Here is an 18632-nt window from a genome sequence, read left to right on the forward strand (position 1 = left end):
GAAGTTAAAACACAAACACAGGAAGCGCACAGAGCCCAAACAGTCCCCCTCGGTGCAGTACAGCGCCCCCTACCTGCAGCGTCTCGGCCAGCAGCATCTCCACCCTCCTGCAGGCCAGCGTGTCCACCATGCGCGCCAGCACGCGGAACGGGGTGCTGATCAGCTTGTCCACGTACAGGATCAACAGCGCCCCCGACTGGCTGAGGTGGATCCCCTCCAGACACTGCAGCGTCTTCTTCAGAGTGGTGGGCTGAGACAAAGGCATAAAAACTTTACTGTACAAGAACCGTATTACACAAAAAGCATTCCACTCTGCTTTAACACAAATGTAGACACATGAAAAGTAAATTAATTAGGCCTTGGAACCAACATGTGTGGACTGTTAAGCCAATCAATGACTTAAATGAATCACTTAAGTGCTGAAATAGGGTGAAAACCAGCACACACAAGAACAGAAGTATCACACTGTTGTCACAGTTCCGGCGAGCAGCCACTAGAGGCCGCCAGAGTTTCACTGCATGTCATTATTCCATTATTGGTTCGCTGCCTTCCCCTGTGCCTCATGTATCTCCAGGTTTCCATACCCACTTCCCCTCGTGTGAATTGTAGAGCTGTTAAGAGTCTGGTGTTTGTGTTCCAGCGCTTTCTCTGGTCCTCCAGGCTGTTGTGGGTGAGCGAGGAGCAGCGGACTCACGGTGGACAGGTTCTCGCAGCGCGATTGGATGGCCTGGATGAAGAGGCCGCTGGCGGCGGTGTTCCGGTGGATGGCGCTGATGAAGTCCTGCACCGGAGGCTCATGGGACAGGGTGATCAGGTCCTCCACGTGGTTGACGATCAGCCAGGTCAGGTGCTCCGAATCGTGCAGGTTCTGGCACTGGAGCAGAGCGGGGGAGGGGCGAGGCCATCTCTGATTAAACAGGGAATTCACCCCCCCCCTTATGACACTTCAACAAACAGCCACTGAGATGTATGATCTTCAAACGTTCCTCAGATGTGAAACACCGAGCCTATTCTAGAACTCCAGGACTTCCCTGAGAGGGTCAGCAGGTTCTAGAACTCCAAGTGAAAGACTCAGTCAAACGCTCTTCTCTGTCAAAGCCTGCTAATTCTAGAAGGATAAATTTTCTTTTCATTGAAACATTCAGATTCTAGCAAGATAGACGCTCCTCTGTGAAACATAAACAATGTTTCACAAAGCAAAGAACGCTCTTCATAATCAGACTCTGGAGTGATAGACGCTCTCCTCCCTGTATCATAATCAGACTCTGGAGCGACAGACGCTCTTCATAATCAGACTCTGGAGCGATAGACGCTCTTCATAATCAGACTCTGGAGCGACAGACGCTCTCCTCCCTGTATCATAATCAGACTCTGGAGCGACAGACGCTCTCCTCCCTGTATCATAATCAGACTCTGGAGCGACAGACGCTCTTCATAATCAGACTCTGGAGCGACAGACGCTCTCCTCCCTGTATCGTAATCAGACTCTGGAGCGACAGACGTTCTCCTCCCTGTATCGTAATCAGACTCTGGAGCGACAGACGCTCTCCTCCCTGCATTGTAATTGGACGGCGGCTCGGAGCGACAGACGCTCTCCCTGTATCGTAACCGGGCGGTGGCTCGGAGCGACAGACGCTCTCCTGGCTGTATCGTAATTGGACGGCGGCTCGGAGCGACAGACGCTCTCCTGGCTGTATCGTAATTGGACGGCGGCTCGGAGCGACAGACGCTCTCCTGGCTGTATCGTAATTGGACGGCGGCTCGGAGCGACAGACGCTCTCCCTGCATTGTAATTGGACGGCGGCGGAGCGCACCACGTAGTCGCAGAAGAGGATGAGCGAGCCGCGGCGCACCAGCTCCGTGTTGCACATGGAGAGGCGGGGCTCGGGCCGGTCCTCCTCCTCCCCCGGTCCGTGGGGGCTCAGCAGCTTGGTGCTGGAGAGGCTGTGCCGCCTGGGGGGGACGGACACACACACACACACACACACGCATACACACATGCACGCACAGGCACACACGCACACACACACACACACACACACACACACATACACGCACAGGCACACACACACACACGCACGCATACGCACATGCACGCACAGGCACACACACACACACACACACACACACACGCACGCATACGCACATGCACGCACAGGCACACACACACACACACACACACATACACGCACATGCACACACACACACAGCAGGATTTCAGTACGTTTCACATCCGTAAAACAACCTGCATATGCGGCCATAAAGGCAACATAAAGCTCATTATATGGCATTGTGACTGCTCTTGCTGTTTTTGCATAACAGCATGCATGCTGTGTTATGGTGATTATTACAGCAGTGAGCCCACCTGGGTGTCTGGTGCACGTCGGACCACCAGCTGTAGTTGGTGTAGTGGATGATGAGGAGGATCTGGCACCAGAGCAGCACCAGGGAGGGGTGGGTGGAGGAGAGTGTCTGCACCAGGCTGTTCAGGCTCTCCAGGGTGTAGAAGCTGCCCTCGCCACCCTCGCCCCCCTCCCCCTTCAGCAGCTGGGTGGCGGCAGCCGTGATCCGGCGGAACATGCCTGGAGAAGGGAGAGGAGAACCCGGGGTCAGCATGATGAGTCACACACTCAGGGGTCAGGACTCAGGGGTCAGACTCAGAGGTCAGGTTTCAGGGGCCAGGACTCAGGGGCCAGGGGCCAGGCTACAGCAGGACTCACCGGATTTGAAGATGTGGATGAGGCACATGAGCAGGGTGCCCAGCTGCTGCCAGTAGAAGGTGTGCTGCTGCTCGCTCATGTCCACCTTCACCTGCTTACTGGAGATCTCCTCCAGCAGAACTCCCACCAGCTGCAGCAGGAACCTGCCAGGGAACAGGCTTCAGTGCCCCCTAGTGACAGCATCCACACAGGCCCTCAGCAAGCCCTAGTGACATCACCCATCAAAAAATGTGCCCTAAACGTTTGTGCCAGAGGCAGAGGACCTGAGTGTGTGTGCAGGCACATCAAGCCTGAGTGTTTGAAAATCAGTGTTACATGACAAATGAAGCAGGGGGGAAAATTTTGGAAAAAATTAAATGATGACAAATCCAGTCCCTGAACAACGCCCCCTCTCTCTCCCTTAGTGTTCACACCTGGCCAGAGTCTCTTCGGGGGGGCATTTCTGAGGCTCCCCGTCCACCCCGTCGCCCCCCTCGCAGGACGGCGGCGTGGGGATGCCGTCGGCACGGAGACGGCGGATGGTGGCGCAGGAGAGGAGGGAGGGGGAGAGAGAGAGCTCCTGTACGCGGGACAGCACGATGTCCTCGGTGGACTGGGACACCAGCACCCTCAGCACCGCCAGGATGCCCGAGACCCACAGCTGCAGCGTGCCCACGGAGGCCTGAGGGGCGGAGAGCAGGGAGCAGCCAATCAGAGCACAGCTCCAAAGGCATCAGCCAATCAGAACACAGCTCCAAAGGCATCAGCCAATCAGAGCGCAGCCCCAAAGGCATCAGCCAATCAGAGCCCAGCCCCAAAGGCATCAGCCAATCAGGATACAGATCCAATGGCACCGACACATCAGAAGGAATAAAACACAGCCCCCAGTCACACGGCTTTTCAAAAAAAATGTATGCATTTTTTTCTTCCCATCATATTTTTGAAAACAGACATTCAGGCCAAGGGGCTCACCATGGTGCTGGGGGTCACAAACATGCTCTTGAGCAGCATGTCGACGGGCCGCAGCGAGGAGGGGGCCACCGTCTCGAACAGCGAGTTCAGCACCCCCAGGGCCTCATGGGAGTCCAGCAGCATCTGCACAGGGACGCACAACGACACAAACCGCTAGCACCTGACCTGACTGCAGAGAATTTTAACACACCGCTGAACCGGTGGAGAGAAGGTCCAGCCTGCGGCGCTCACCTGTTGCTTGGCGATCATGGGCAGGATGATGTCAGCGATCTGGCGGGACAGCCTCTTCCACTTGTCCTCGTTCTCCTTGTGACACTGCTGCAGCACCAGGATGAACATCTGCAGCACCTGCAGGGCGGCGACAGAGAGACTTACAGCTGGTACAGCAAGCAACACAAACGCGCACTCACACGCTCACACACGTACATAAGCACACACACACTAACGCACACACACACTCACACACTCTCACACACCCACACAAACACACACACACTAACGCACACACACACACACACACACACACACTGAGCAGTACCTGGTGGTGCTGGATGAGCCGCAGCAGCATGGACACCACCACCTCCTTCTGGGTCTCCAGCTCGCGGCCGGCGTCCGCCTTGTTGGATCCGCGCAGCACAAACAGGTCGTGCACAATGGGCTGCAGTGCTGGGATGGCTGAAGAACAGAGACAGTATGCTAACACAATTAGCACAGAGATAGCATGCTAACCCAAGCTAATTAGCACAGAGACAGTATGCTAACACAGGCTCATTAGCACAGAGACAGTATGCTAACACCAGCTAATTAGCACAGAGACAGTATGCTAACACAGACTAATTAGCACAGAGACAGTATGCTAGCACAGGGTAATTACCACCGAGACAGAATGCTAGCACAGGCTCATTAGCACAGAGACAGAATGCTACCACAGGCTAATTGCTATGTAATTACTCATTACTCATTTGCAGGCCCTACCGTGCGTGACAGCCTTCCTGCCGCTGGCCATGATGCCGTCGCACAGCTGGATGATCTTGGGGATGCTGATGATCTGCTTGGAGTGGTAGCGCTCGTACGACAGCAGCACCAGGAAGAAGAAGATGTTGGGAACGATGGCTTCCGAGTCCCTGCGGGAAACACAATCCCAAACGCTTAACAGCCAGACGGACAGCGAGCAGGGCCTGCTTTAGCAATGATGTCATCTTCTATTTCCACAACATTACAACGTTAGGTACTGAGCAAATCATAGCAGGAAGGCACCATCAGAATAAGTGCTAATGTAATATGTAATACTGGGACACCGAGAGGCACCATACCTGAACTGTCCAACTTCGATGTACTCAAACTGCTTCAGCACAAAGCCAATGAACACCTGCAACACAGAAGGCAGCGCGTGAGATCTGCTCCAATCAGAGACCGCGTTACAGACACGCCCTTCCCGCGGGGGCAGGCCTGACCTGGTCCGAGTCCAGCAGGCAGTAGTTGACCCGCAGCTGCACCAGCTGGGCCAGCAGGTCCAGGACCTGGCGCTGCAGGTGGACGGAGGTGGTGGTGGTGTACTGCTTCAGGGCCTTGATCACCAGCGGCTCAAACAGACGGATGTGGTTGTGGATGGCGTTCTGGGCACAGGAGAGAAATGGTGGCCTTAGGAACTATCATTCACATGCGCTGTGCCATACTGCATGTCTACATCCTGTACACGTGCGCTACATTACAAAATGTCGCCATGAAAAGATCAGTGTGGGGACCCACGTTCAATCAGAAGTTTTTTTAATTAATAAAGAATAATGTGCAGTGCATCCTGTGTATACAAGGAGAAAATTAACAATAGCTTTACTCGATTTGCATCACCGAGATTGCCTTCTAAATGAAACTGGATTCTTGTCCGTTAATCACGACAGCTCTTGAGCTCAGGGCTGAGTCTGCTGCTCTCGAACCCGGTAAAGCAGGGTTTGACACACGGGTCACTTTAACTCCGGAGCGCAGGTTTGGGGGAGGGGTGGGCAACAGCGGCGGGGTGGTTACCTTGTCCCCTCGAAGGCGGCTGACGTTGGCGATGCTGGACCTCAGCTGGTGGGAGGGTTTCTGCATCACATCGAACCAGCTGAGGGCGACAGAGTGAGGATCAGACTGAGCTATGCTCATAACTGCGTAATGTGTGTGTGTGTGTGTGTGTGTGTGTGAAAGTGTGTGTGCGCGTCCCTCTCTCTCTCACCCGGAGGCGTCCTGCTCGTGCTCGGCCTGTACCATGTTGCGCAGGCTAGCGTCGGCTAGCGCCTGGGTGAAGTGCGTGTAGGGGGCCATGAAGCAGTAGTGGTAGAGCCCGGGCCTCAGGCTGGACGAGCCCAGCCGCAGGGCCTTCCCCTGGGCCTTACTGGGGTTGGACCAGGACCCGTCGTACTGGGACGCCAGGTTGGTCCCAAACAGGGTCTTCAGCAGCTGGGGAACCACAAATAGAAATCTTAGTAAACGTGTTCCACAATGAGGGAGTACAGATGGGGGTACCCTCTGGGGAAACTCACCTGCTGCACACACACCGTCGCCATGGTGGGCTCTCTGGAGAAACAAGCCTTCAGGTACCCCAAGATCTCCTCCACACACTGTGGACATAAACATCCTCAGTGGTACAGAACCTTTCACACACAAGAGCTCAACGTGGTTCAGACTTGAAAAGAAAATGAGCCGGAATCATATGTTAAACAAACCATTTTGGCACGTGTGTTGGGAATGTTGGGAAAAATCGCTCACCTTTCCGATGTCCTGGAGAGTAGCCAGCTCCAGCAGCTGAGACAGCACGTCCAGCGTGGACCTCAGGAAGCCTCCCAGCTTCTCGCTGGGGTGGTGAAGGTCCAGCGTTACCTGGGCAACACAAAGGAGGACGTTCTTACCCCGACAGCAACCTTCTGTTCATCAGAACAACTTATAAGATAAATACGTTTTTTTAATCCACCTTTTTTGAACATGTACACCAACGATCCACAACCCTGTTCCTGAAGATCTATGGTCCAGTAGGTATTCATTCCAACCCTAACAAAGCACACCTCATTCAACAGCTAGAAATCTCATTGAGCTGCTAATTAGTTGAGTCAGGTGTGCCAAATTATGGTTGAAATGAAAAGCGAAAGGATGGTAGATCTCCAGGAAGAGGTTTGGTTACTACTGAAATGCACCTTTCACATGGATAAAGGTCTCATCAATCTCACGCGCTCACCTTGTAGTTGGCGTGCGTGGCCTTCAGCACGTCGTACAGTTTCAGGTAAGGGGGCAGGTGGTAGAAACTGCCCAGCGTGGAGGACTTGTTGATCGTAGCTGACCCTGTGTTCTCAGTTGGTCTGGAAGCTGGGAAACGAGAGAGACGTGGGTCCCTAAGATCAAGCCTGCTGCTAAACACGTCCAACAAATCCACAACAGAACAATCTGGGATTTATTCCGCATTTAAGTCTTACAGCCACTAGGGGGCAGGCCACTGATCTGTGTGCGATTTCACGCCATGGGATTGCGCTCTTGGCTTTTTTTTTTTTTTTACCTGGGTTGACCTCGCCGCTCTTCTTTGGACTCATGGGGGCAGAGCCGGTATCCGTCGCCTCCTTCTCCTTCCCCTTCCTCCTGATGGGGCTCAGGGAGGGGGTGTTGGCCAGGGACGGGAGACTGGCCTAAACAAAGGGAAAACTCAGAGGTGAACACACTGTCGAGCTGCAAATGTGTGTGCTGGAGCTCAGGTTTTTTCCTCCGATTCATCAGAAAATGGTGAGCGTCTCTATGGCCACTACTTTTCATCTAACTGAAATATCCAAGACCTCTGTCTCATGTTGAAGCTTTTAGGGTCCATGAATGAGTATTTCCTATATATATATATACACCACCACCACCTCCGTCCATGAGTATTCAGGAAGAGAATCAGGTGAGACTACACCCCTATGTGGTGTGAGCAAATACAAGCATAGCACAAGCTAGGCTGGGAGATGCTGAGAATCGGAAGACATTTTGAAGGGGGCATAGAATTCCCCCCCCCGCGCCCCTCGGTTACCTTGACGGCGGGGCCGGGGGCCACCTCGTCCAGCACGTGGGTGCAGATGTTAAGGATCTTGAGCAGGTGGGTGAAGAGCTGCTCCACCATGGGCCCCAGGGAGCGGTCGCCCAGAGCCGCCCACGGCTCCTCCTGCTTGGCGGGGCCCGAGCCGGACTCCTCCTCCCCGCTCCAGGGGCTCCTCATGCACTTTGGGGCCGCCGCTGTCGGGGGCGGGGGTGAGGGGGGCAGTGTGAGTCTGGGGCTACGAGCAGTCTCAGTGGCACACGTCTCTCATGTCTCAGTGTTTAAAGAAAAGTTTCAGTGAAAAGAATGTAATATATGGACAGCCTATGTACCAGGAGAATAACCTATAAACCGGCTCAGGGAATGTATGAGTAGTCAGTCAGTAAGCAGTCTCAGTGGCGAGAGCAGCAGTCTCAGTGGAGACAGCAGCGGTCTCCGTGGCGACAGAAGTCTGACTGGTCTGGCTCTCTGTACCTGCCAGGAGGTTGCCGGCCAGCAGCAGGGCGTCCTGGTGAGCGGACAGGTCCAGTGGGAACCAGGCGGAAGAGAGCAGCGACAGCACGATGTGGGCCATGCCCACCATACAGGGCCTCTTCCCATCATCCCCCGGGCCTGGCAGGGGTAGGCTGCGCATACCATAGATATACAGCGTTACAGATATACCCCTAACTCTACCTACAGGATGCACTCACCATAGATACCCAGTGGTACAGAAATCCCCCTAACAGCACCAAAGGCTGCACATACCATAGATATAAAAATTTCACACTCTATTGTAACAGCCATATCTAAGGTCAGCAAGCAGGTTGCCAGCAGGGACTGGGTAGACAGTACACTTGCGTAACTGAGCATTGCTCTATAATGGGGGGAAGGAAGGGGGCTGTAAATGTGGGATATGAATCAGAGGCAAAGCAGGAGACAGGCATGCCAGGGTAGCGGGTACCTGAACGAGCGTGCCCGGTTCTTATACATGCTGGAACGGGCCGGCTGGCTGGCCGAGGTGACGTACCCGCAGTGCCAGCCCATGCTCCAGGTGCACACTGGGAATGCGGAGGACAGGAGGCACAGGGCTTCACAGCAGCCAAACTGTAAAAATACAACCCCAGTCTGATCAGAAACAGGCTGTATGACTGTCCACAGTCAGCTTCAAAATACAACTGCTATTAACATACTGTACGCTCTCTTTATTCCAAGTGAGATTCATTTGTTTGACCTGGTTTCCAGGGGCTACAGTGAGCAAAAACAGTCTTTTCAAAAATCTAATTTCAAAAGTCTGCTAGCGGGGTCGGGTGGGAGTACAGTTGCTAAGTGTGTAGGGGTACAGTTGCTAAGTGTAGGTGTGCAGTTGCTAAGTGCAGTGGCACAGTTGCTAAGCGTAGGGGCACAGTTGCTAAGTGTGTAGGGGTACAGTTGCTAAGGGTAGCAGCACAGTTGCTATGTGTAGGGATGCAGTTGCTATAGTTACTACAGTCATTTCACAGGTGTGATTGACAGCGGGGGGAGGCGGGGCAGCTCACAGTCAGGGCTCTGGAGGTGGAGGAGGTGAGCGCGTGGGACACTGCCGTTATCACTCTGGACAGGTTGTTCTCTATGGTGACGTCAGACGTGTTGGGGGACAGGTTGTAACCTCGGTACATCCTGAGGGAAAGAAGACCACACACGTCAATTACACTCAACATCCACCCATGAGTGTTGTCCACATCCAAACAGTGGAACAGTACCTGGTCTTAGTACTGACAGGAAGCAGTGTACCTGGTGACAGTACTGACAGGAAGCAGTGTACCTGGTGACAGTACTGACAGGAAGCTATGTACCTGGTGACACTACTGACAGAAAGTTGTGTACCTGGTGACAGTACTGACAGGAAGCAGTGTACCTGCTGACAGTACTGACAGGAAGCAGTGTACCTAGTGACAGTACTGACAGGAAGCAGTGTACCTAGTGACAGTACTGACAGGTGACAGTACTGACAGGAAGCAGTGTACCTAGTGACAGTACTGACAGGAAGCAGTGAACCTGGTGACAGTACTGAAGGGAGCTATGTACCTGGTGACAGTACTGACAGGAAGCAGTGTACCTGGTGACAGTACTGACAGGAGGCAGTGTACCTGGTGACAGTACTGACAGGAGGCAGTGTACCTGGTGACAGTACTGACGGTGAAGTGGGAGGGGGGCAGCGTCTCGTGCATGAGCAGCTGCAGGTAAACGCTGCTCTGATCCTTCGCTATGGAAACCACAGGGTCGGCCTGGCCCTGGTCACAGTCGTAGAACAGCCTGCTGACCAGCCTGCGGGACACAAACACCTTCATCACACTGAGAACACCACAGGTGATACCCTATGAGCTAGGCTTGCTTCTCCTTTCAGGTCTTACAATAAAGCACCATATCTAACCCGCTCCTACACATTGCAGTTATTACCGTATCTGACTCATGTTAATCAGAGCTGACGCATGCTCACACAGCGTAGGCCTCTCTGCTGGTTCTTCCAGAGTGGGCAGCGTGTGTAAGACCGTGTGTTAGACTGTGTGGAACACGCGTGTGGCGTGTAGCGCTCACCTGCTGACGGTGGCGGCCGCGACGTGCCGCACCCGCGGGTCCTCGTCCCCCAGCAGCGGTATGATCACCTCGTTCAGCACGCGATCCTGCAGCTTCAGCAGCTACACACAGCAGGGACGCATCAGAGAGGGGGCGGGGCTACAGACAACACGACTACAGAGCTACACACAGCAGGGACGCATCAGAGAGGGGGCGGGGCTACACACAGCAGGGACGCATCAGAGAGGGGGCGGGGCTACAGACACCAAGACTACTGACCAACCTACAGAACTACAGATAGCAAGACTACTGACCAACCTACAGACAGCAGGGACGCATCAGAGAGGGGGCGGAGCTACACACAGCAAGACTACAGACCTACAGACAGCAAGACTACTGACCAACATACAGAACTACAGACAGCAAGACTACTGACCAACCTACAGAACTACAGACAGCAAGACTACAAACCAACCAACAGAACTACAGACAGGAAGACTACAGAGCTACAGACAGGAAAACTGTACAGCTACAGACTGATCACCAGCTGGAAAACAGAAACACTTCGGGTAAACACCATTTTTAAAGTGTTTTGCTGTTCCGGAGAGAGGCTGCTGTGTGTAACATTAAAACTGTGCTGCATCCTTCCTTGTGGTATACAACATATTTCAAAGGGCTCCATAATGAACTGGAGGGATTAGACAGGGAGGGAGGGGCAGAAGCTCATACTAACCCCAGTGTAGTGGTGCTCCCCCTTGTGCAAATGTGCTGTCTTCCTCTCCAGGAAACTGACTAACCTGCAGAGCAGAAAATGACTTGTCAACGGGGGGCCTAATTGCGCACATAAACCAGCTGGGCTGAGTCAGTGCTCCAGCAGCGAACCCACGCGGCCCCATCCCCTCACCGAAAATCCAAGTCCCCCAGCGTTTCCAGCAGCTCGTTCCGTACCAGCCAATAGGAGCAGTCCCTGAGGGTCAGGAGGTCGATGACCAGCCGCAGGCCCTGTTCACTGAAGCTGCTGCTGCTGGTGCAGAGGGCCATGAGACAGTGCTGGAACACAGAAAACAAACCAGCTCAAACCAGCACACAAACCGGCATTTCAGTTCTGACCAGGGACCGCCTGCAGTTCCTTCAAGCACCCCCAGGGGTCCGTGGACCCCCTGCAGCCAGGATGTAGCTGGCAGTCCAAACTTGTGCCGCGAAAACAACTGGGAAAACAAACACGCCCTATTCCCAGGTCAGTGTTTCCAAACGGAGCAGGGAGTGGTGGGACAGCAGCTCGGGAGGTTCACACAGATCTCAGGTCAGTGTTTCCAAACGGAGCAGGGAGCAGTGGGACAGCAGATCAGGGGTTCACACTGGTCCCAGGTCAGTGGCGATGCGGCGGACGCTCACCCGTACGGCGCTGCAGCCCATCTTGCAGGTGACAGAGGACTCGTCCCGCAGGGCTCTCTGCAGCAAGGGCACCAAGTCCAGCAGGGAGACGGGGTTCCCTAAAACAGAACATTACAGTTCAGAACATAAACCACCGACATCAGTGGTAACCAGCCCTGTTCCAGGAGATCTACTGTCCTGTAGGTTTGCACTCCAACCCCAACAAAACACACCTCATTCAACAGCTACAGCAGGGCTGCCCAACCCCGTTCCTGGAGATTTACCGTCCTGCAAGTTAGAAAGCTAACATAACTGGGCCCCGAGATGTTTCACAGTCCGCCAGTGAGAAAGGTTCCACCCAAGTTGGAAAAATTTAGGAGCACGCCAATGCACCCCAATGAGTAAATGTGAACCTAAAATGGGACACCGCAGAGAACTGCATACCTTCATGGCCCAAATGGGCCACATATCTAAAATACCTTCCTTTGGTGGTTAGCGAAGGCTAACAAAACTGGGTCTGAGACGTGTTAAAGCTCCTGAAAGGGGGCGCTGTCCCTCGGGCAGGCTGACCTGTGGAGCCCTTGACGCGGGCCAGCCAGGGCTCGGCGCTGAAGCGGGTCTTGTGGAGCACGGCGCAGATTATGGCTCCGCACAGGACGGCGGTGGCCCCCCGGACCTGGGGGTCCCCGTGCTGCATGTAGTTCAGGATGTCCGTTACATACTGCTGCTCTGTGAACACAAACAATGAGAGAGTTATAAACAAGAACTTTCTATACCCATAAAAATCCATGTTTATAATGTGCATTTTTACCACACAAACATGCAAAAAAATGTATTCTGAGAGAAGACAGGTGTATAAGTTGGGTTTAAAGGACCGCTAACATAATGGTCACTTTGCCAGAAGATTTACTGATGATTACTTTAAGGGGAAAAAAAATAATGCGCCATCTTAAACAGATAAGTGCAGGCATGAAGACCCTCACCCAAGGCTGAACAAGACCAGGGGCCCAAAGAGTGAACACACTCCTGCCTCCTGATACAGGCCCAAGGGTGCTGGAAACTTCAGTGAAGTAAACATATTTTCCTACGAGCGAGCTCCCTTAAAGAAACAGTGCTGCATTTCGCAGTACTCTTCATTAAAAAAGCACCTCAGCTCAGTCACTGGGTTGTGAACGTTCCCGTGTGTGACGGTGAAAGGCCTCTCTCTCTCTCTCTCTCTCTCACCCTCAGGCTGTTGGCCCTCCAGGGGCTCTCTGTACAGGCTGTTGAAGAAGGCCTCAGGGAGCAGGGCAGCAGCCGCCCCCACACAGCTCACCGCCAGCGCCTTCACGCTCACCCGCACCTCCTTATCGGGCACCAGATCTGCAGGAGAGGTCACACCCACCAATCACACAGCTGCTTATTCAAAATGTCTCCACGTCCACCAATCACACAGCTGCTTATTCAAAATGTCTCCACGTCCACCAATCACACAGCTGCTTATTCAAAATGTCTCCACGTCCACCAATCACACAGCTGCTTATTCAAAATGTCTCCACGTCCACCAATCACACAGCTGCTTATTCAAAATGTCTCCATGTCCACCAATCACACAGCTGCTTATTCAAAATGTCTCCAAATCCACCAATCACACAGTTTCTTCTTCGATATGTGCTCACCGTTCTTCTGGCCAGTCAGGAGGAAGGAGGCGGAGAGGAGGCGCACGCAGTGGACCAGCGGCTCGGCCTTGCAGTCCGTGTAGTGCCCAATCTCGCCTTTTATCCGGGAGGGCTGCTTGGAGACAGGAGACGTGATCTGAGCGCGCTCGGGCCTGAGAGCGGGCAGCGCTCCGCAGCGTCCCGGGCCAGAGAGCGGGCAGCGCTCCGAAGCGTCCCGGGCCCAGGCGCGGGTAAAACCGGCCTCCCGTTACGAGGGAGAGGCGCTCACCTTGTTTTCGGGCTCCGCAGGCTCCAGCACCTCGTCCTTCGGTATGAACCTGTCCACGCTGCTGTCCGACCCCTGCCTGCAGTGACCCAAACCCTCCAGCAGGTGGGGCTTCCTCAGGGCTACGGCCCACAGACGAATACAAACACAGCACGTCAAAGACCAGCTTAGAGCAAGCGGAACAGGCCCCACCTACATGGGACCACAGTCAAGCTCTCGCCTTTCTCTTCCTCCACAAAAGAAGACAGCGGAGTGTCTCCTATTCTATACCTGTAATCTACTATCATAAAGACCATTGTCATGACCAGCACTATTATGATGATGATGAGGATAACGATGATGACAATGATAATGATGATGATGGTGATGATGATAATGGTGATGATGATGATGATCTTACCCAGGCTGGGCTGGGAGAAGGGCTCCAGCGGCTCCTCAGGCACAGCGCTGCTTGCCTCCTCTTCCTCATCCTGCAGCGTCCCGATCTGCATGCCTGAGTACTGACTGTCACTGCCGTCCAGCACCTGAGATACACACACACACAAACGCACGCATTCACACGCACACGCACACGCACAAACACACAAACGCACGCATTCACACGCACACACGCACGCACACGCACGCACACGCATTCACACACACGCACACACACACACGCACAAACGCACGCATTCACACGCACACGCACAAACACACACATTCACACGCACACGCACAAACACACACATTCACACGCACACGCACACGCACACGCACAAACACACAAACGCACGCATTCACACGCACACACGCACGCACACACGCACACGCACGCACACGCATTCACACACACGCACACACGCACAAACGCATGCACGCACACACACGCAAACGCACAAACACACACACACACACACACACACACACACAGGCACAGACAGACAAACACACAAGCCAATCAGGCGACATCTATGGCATATAAACCACACCCCCATTCCGCTGCCTTCCTCACTTCTCCACTCCCTCCAGCTTAAACACCATTTCCATATTTAACCAAAAAAAAATCTGGGATCTTTCCCAGATTCTGGCTGGAAGACAGTTTTGCTGCATGTCTGGGTTTGGAAGTCTGACTGAATACTGAACTACAGAAACCGGCCTACAAAGCGAAGCTCTCCCTGCTGAGCCAATCAGCAGCTCAGGGACACAGATCCAGCCAATCAGAGTGACGCGACACAGAGCAGAACCGCAGTGAACGGCACCCTGGTCCTCCATGCGTTAGTGTGACGTTACGAACAGCAGCCCAATAACCAATTTTCATGCATAAGGTGAACAGTGACTGTTAATCTATTGGTGAGATTTACCGTGGAAACGGCAGTCACTACTTACAATCAATCTGCAGAAAGGACTGTGACTGTACACATACACAGATGGATTCATTAAGACATCCCTAAATAAATGAGTGAGACTGTCTTTCATCAAAGGAGGATGAATGAGAAGGATGATGTGCAGAATTTACCTCTGAAAAACTGAGTATCAGCTCAAGACAAAAAAAAAAGGCATATCAAAGTGACAGGATTAGTTCACACACAAGATGAGCTTAATGGATTGGGATGGAAATGGAATCTGAACGTGCACTGGTTCCAAAACGTGCATCCACCACAGAATCAAGGACGTCCAAGGAGCCAGCAGACAGAAAACATTCACATGCTAGGATTTAGTTAGGATTAGCATGAGTCTGGATTAGCATTTAGCGTTAGCACGAAACGGTACCGCTATCTACATGAGAAAATTGAATCGTGATAAAGGTATATGAGTCAGGCAAATCCAAGGACCAGTTCGCACCCATGCTGCTCTCTGCACCCAATGGCAGGACGCCCAGGGGGAGGAGCCAAGCCACCAGATCTCTGACGGACAGCTCGGGGTGACACCCACCGTGGCTGTCTGTGCAGAGGGCTGAGGACCATGGACATGCCCCTTTCTGAGTGACACGGGCGGTCAGGCAGAGAGAGACCAGGCAGGAGGGGGGGGTCAAAGGTCATTAAGAGCAGGGCTGCAGCAATGAGAGGGCGGGGGGGGGGTCAGGGGGTCGGAGCCGAGGGGGGTGGTGAAGGAGGGCGGAAAGGGGCGGAGTTGCAGAGGCCCCTCCCACCCCGGCAGCTGCTGACCTTGTCACTACCGCTAGCGAAGGAGGCGGCGGAGTAGGAGGAAGAAGAAGAAGAAGAAGAAGGAGGAGTGACGGACGACCCGAAGTCGGAGCAGGGCGAGACGTCGGGCCCCTCGGTGGAGGTGGGGGACGGCGGGGGCTGGGCCCGCCGCGGCAGACTTACGAGCTCGGGGCAGTCGGAGGGCGTGGCGGCCGAGTCCGGCCCCTCGGTGGTGGTCTGCGAGCTGTCGCTGGCGGGCGACAGCGCCCCCTGGTGGTTGGTGTCGGACGGGCCGCCGCTGATCTGGCTGGAGCCGCGGCTCAGCATGCCGTCCTCCTCCCCTTCCTCCCCCTCCACCTCCTCCTCCTCCTCGGGCGTGTCGACCCCGCCCTGCTCGGAGGAGGCGCTCAGGTCCACCGAGTCGCCCGGCTGCAGGCTGCGCTGCGAGGAGCGCGGCTGCTCCGTGATGATGTCATGCGCCGCCGATGCGTCCAGCGTGGACACGCCGGAGGAGGAGGAGCCGGCCGTCTCGCTGGCGCCCTCGCTGTTCACTGAGGCTGCGGGCGGAATTACAGGCAAGTTACCACTCACACCAGGGTCATACTATACACCAATACTTCTTATTAATGACACTTTAAGGACAAATAAAGGACTTAAGCCACGCACCTGTGAAGGTTCCGGAGCTGACCTCTGACCTCGCCTCAAGGTCATCTTCTAGCCCCTCCTCCTCCCCTGAGAGCAGCTTCCCTGAGGAGTGAAAGCACTGCTGGTTACAGGAAGCAGGAGCCACACACACCCCTGCTGTCTTCCCAAAACTCACACACACCCCTGCTGTCTTCCCAAAACGTGTGGCCAGGAAACCCACAACTATCACTGCTTGATACATGAAATACTCCTACAATGTGAATGGGGAAGATTTGGTTGACAAACCAAGCGGTTGACACACAAGTCAGAACGGCCAGAGGTCATGCAGGAGCATTCAAAGCTAAGTTTGACGCAATAATCCTGGATTTGTAAATATATCACCATTTAGCCAGCAGTTTTTTCTATGCAAGCAAAAAACAAGCTGCACAAAATAAGTTCAGTTTATGGCAAAATGGCGCCTCCTTCCGGGCGTCTGCGGTGGGCAGCTAAGCGAGTGGAGGGCGGGGAGTGAGGAGGCGCGGCTGGGGGTGAGGAGGCGCGGCTGGGGGTCAGGAGACGGGGCCGGGCATAGTCACCTTTGTGTTTTCGGAGGAGCAGCGGGCTGCATGAGGAACCCCCTCCGGCTGCAGGCGACAGGAGAGAAGAGATGAAGACAGCAGAAAAGCCCAGAGGAACAGGCCACACCCACAGAGCCCCGCCCACACACACAGAGGGGGAGAGACAGAGAGGACCAGAGGGAAAGAGGAGGAAAAGAGGGAAAGAGAAAAGAAAGGAGGGGGGTGGGCAGAGGTCGAACCGCCACCGAAGCAAACCGCCACCCGGTCGAGAGGAGAGATGAGAAACGCAATGATGGGGAGCAGCGCTCTCTCCCTGTGGGAGGGACGGATGAACGGAGACACCTTCCGGTGCCTGTGGGAGGTGGAGCCTGGGTTTGAGTGACAGTGCCTGAGCCCCAGTTTGAGAGGAGGCAACAGGTGGAGGCGGAGCCTCCGTTTGAGTGACAGTGCTGGGAGGTGGTGGAGCCCCGGTTTGAGTGACGCTGGTGGGAGGAGGCAGAGCCTCAGTTTGAGTGACGGTGGTGGGAGGTGGCGGAGCCTCAGTTTGAGTGACGCTGGTGGGAGGAGGCAGAGCCTCAGTTTGAGTGACGGTGGTGGGAGGTGGCGGAGCCTCAGTTTGAGTGACGGTGGTGGGAGGAGGCAGAGCCTCAGTTTGAGTGACGCTGGTGGGCGGGGACTCACCGATGAGCTCCAGGATGCTGCCGCTGCGGGCGCGGCTCTCGGTCTCCTCGCGGGAGATGCTGGCGCGGGCGATGCCGCCGGGCGTGATGAGGACGTGCAGCAGGTCGGGGGGCGGGGTTCGGAAGGCCTGCTGCAGGAGCTCCAGGGCGGCCGTCACCACGTTGTGGTCCCGGTGCTGCGTGTAGTGCAGCGTCAGCTCGTACACCTGGGGAGGAGGCGGGGAAAACGCAGGCCACGCCCACCATCAGTAAACGCACAGATCCCAGCTCAGCGCGATGGTCAAGCTGGGGGAAAGCTTTAGCATTCGCATTTCACAAAACCAAATAACTTACAATGTACAGTACATCCATTTTAATCACACTGTGCACTACATGCAGCTGCTGCTGTCATTGTCATCAGCTAGGACGCATGGCGTGACAGGGCTGTACCTGGATCAGCTAGAATGCACAGTGTTTTCAGGCGGTATCTGGATGAGCTAGCATGCACAGTGTGACAGGGCTGTACCTGGATGAGCTAGCATGCACAGTGTGACAGGGCTGTACCTGGATGAGCTAGCATGTATGGTGTGATTGGGCTGTACCTGGATCAGCTAGCATGCACCGTGTTTTGGGGCGGTACCTGGATGAGCTGCTCGGGCGTGGGGGCGATGTCGGCCTCTTTGCGGGTCACCCCGAAGCTGCCCTTCAGGCTGGTGTCCTTCACCTGCTGCTGGAGGAGGGGCATCAGGTAGCGCAGCGTCAGCAGCACCCCCAGAATCAGAGGGCTGGGGTGCTCATCGTCCACGGGCACCAGCAGCCCTGAGAGAGACACACACACACAGGGATACACACACACACACACACACACACACACACACACACACACACACACACACACACACACACACACACACACACACGGGGATACACACACACACAGAAACACACACACACACAGAAACACATACACACACACACACACACACACACACAGAAACACACACACACACACACACACACAGAAACACACACACACACACACGGGGATACACACACACACACACACACACACACACACATAGAAACACACACACACAGAAACACACACACAC

At 54.6% G+C, this 18632-nt stretch overlaps 1 protein-coding gene across 7 annotated transcripts in view; it reads right to left on the minus strand.

Annotated features, from left to right (window-relative positions):
* Positions 1 to 18632, minus strand: part of LOC118232078 (huntingtin-like) — a 40539-nt gene that overhangs the window by 12858 nt on the left and 9049 nt on the right. For 2 of the 7 annotated variants that reach the window (XM_035426654.1, XM_035426653.1), the window contains exons 8-44: positions 18161 to 18339; positions 17543 to 17747; positions 16880 to 16927; positions 16326 to 16406; positions 15843 to 16216; positions 13934 to 14057; positions 13537 to 13655; positions 13269 to 13380; positions 12835 to 12972; positions 12181 to 12339; positions 11632 to 11729; positions 11141 to 11286; positions 10970 to 11033; positions 10258 to 10358; positions 9841 to 9987; positions 9219 to 9339; positions 8711 to 8787; positions 8176 to 8327; positions 7696 to 7898; positions 7195 to 7321; positions 6880 to 7007; positions 6417 to 6527; positions 6191 to 6268; positions 5884 to 6107; positions 5694 to 5772; positions 5126 to 5287; positions 4985 to 5040; positions 4647 to 4795; positions 4210 to 4346; positions 3903 to 4019; positions 3672 to 3794; positions 3134 to 3381; positions 2721 to 2863; positions 2366 to 2582; positions 1815 to 1953; positions 695 to 874; positions 74 to 250 (exon numbers count right to left, since the gene is read on the minus strand). In XM_035426654.1, coding sequence (XP_035282545.1) covers positions 74 to 250; positions 695 to 874; positions 1815 to 1953; positions 2366 to 2582; positions 2721 to 2863; positions 3134 to 3381; positions 3672 to 3794; positions 3903 to 4019; positions 4210 to 4346; positions 4647 to 4795; positions 4985 to 5040; positions 5126 to 5287; positions 5694 to 5772; positions 5884 to 6107; positions 6191 to 6268; positions 6417 to 6527; positions 6880 to 7007; positions 7195 to 7321; positions 7696 to 7898; positions 8176 to 8327; positions 8711 to 8787; positions 9219 to 9339; positions 9841 to 9987; positions 10258 to 10358; positions 10970 to 11033; positions 11141 to 11286; positions 11632 to 11729; positions 12181 to 12339; positions 12835 to 12972; positions 13269 to 13380; positions 13537 to 13655; positions 13934 to 14057; positions 15843 to 16216; positions 16326 to 16406; positions 16880 to 16927; positions 17543 to 17747; positions 18161 to 18339 — 5243 coding nt within the window. Of the gene's footprint in view, positions 1 to 73; positions 251 to 694; positions 875 to 1814; positions 1954 to 2365; positions 2583 to 2720; positions 2864 to 3133; positions 3382 to 3671; positions 3795 to 3902; positions 4020 to 4209; positions 4347 to 4646; positions 4796 to 4984; positions 5041 to 5125; positions 5288 to 5693; positions 5773 to 5883; positions 6108 to 6190; positions 6269 to 6416; positions 6528 to 6879; positions 7008 to 7194; positions 7322 to 7695; positions 7899 to 8175; positions 8328 to 8644; positions 8788 to 9218; positions 9340 to 9840; positions 9988 to 10257; positions 10359 to 10969; positions 11034 to 11140; positions 11287 to 11631; positions 11730 to 12180; positions 12340 to 12834; positions 12973 to 13268; positions 13381 to 13536; positions 13656 to 13933; positions 14058 to 15680; positions 16217 to 16325; positions 16407 to 16879; positions 16928 to 17542; positions 17748 to 18160; positions 18340 to 18632 lie in introns of all 7 variants that reach the window. The other 5 variants (XM_035426648.1, XM_035426649.1, XM_035426650.1 and 2 more) reach the window with 3 other exon arrangements.

This window comes from Anguilla anguilla, chromosome 7, assembly GCF_013347855.1.
Source record: "Anguilla anguilla isolate fAngAng1 chromosome 7, fAngAng1.pri, whole genome shotgun sequence".
Classification (NCBI taxonomy): Eukaryota; Metazoa; Chordata; class Actinopteri; order Anguilliformes; family Anguillidae; genus Anguilla; species Anguilla anguilla.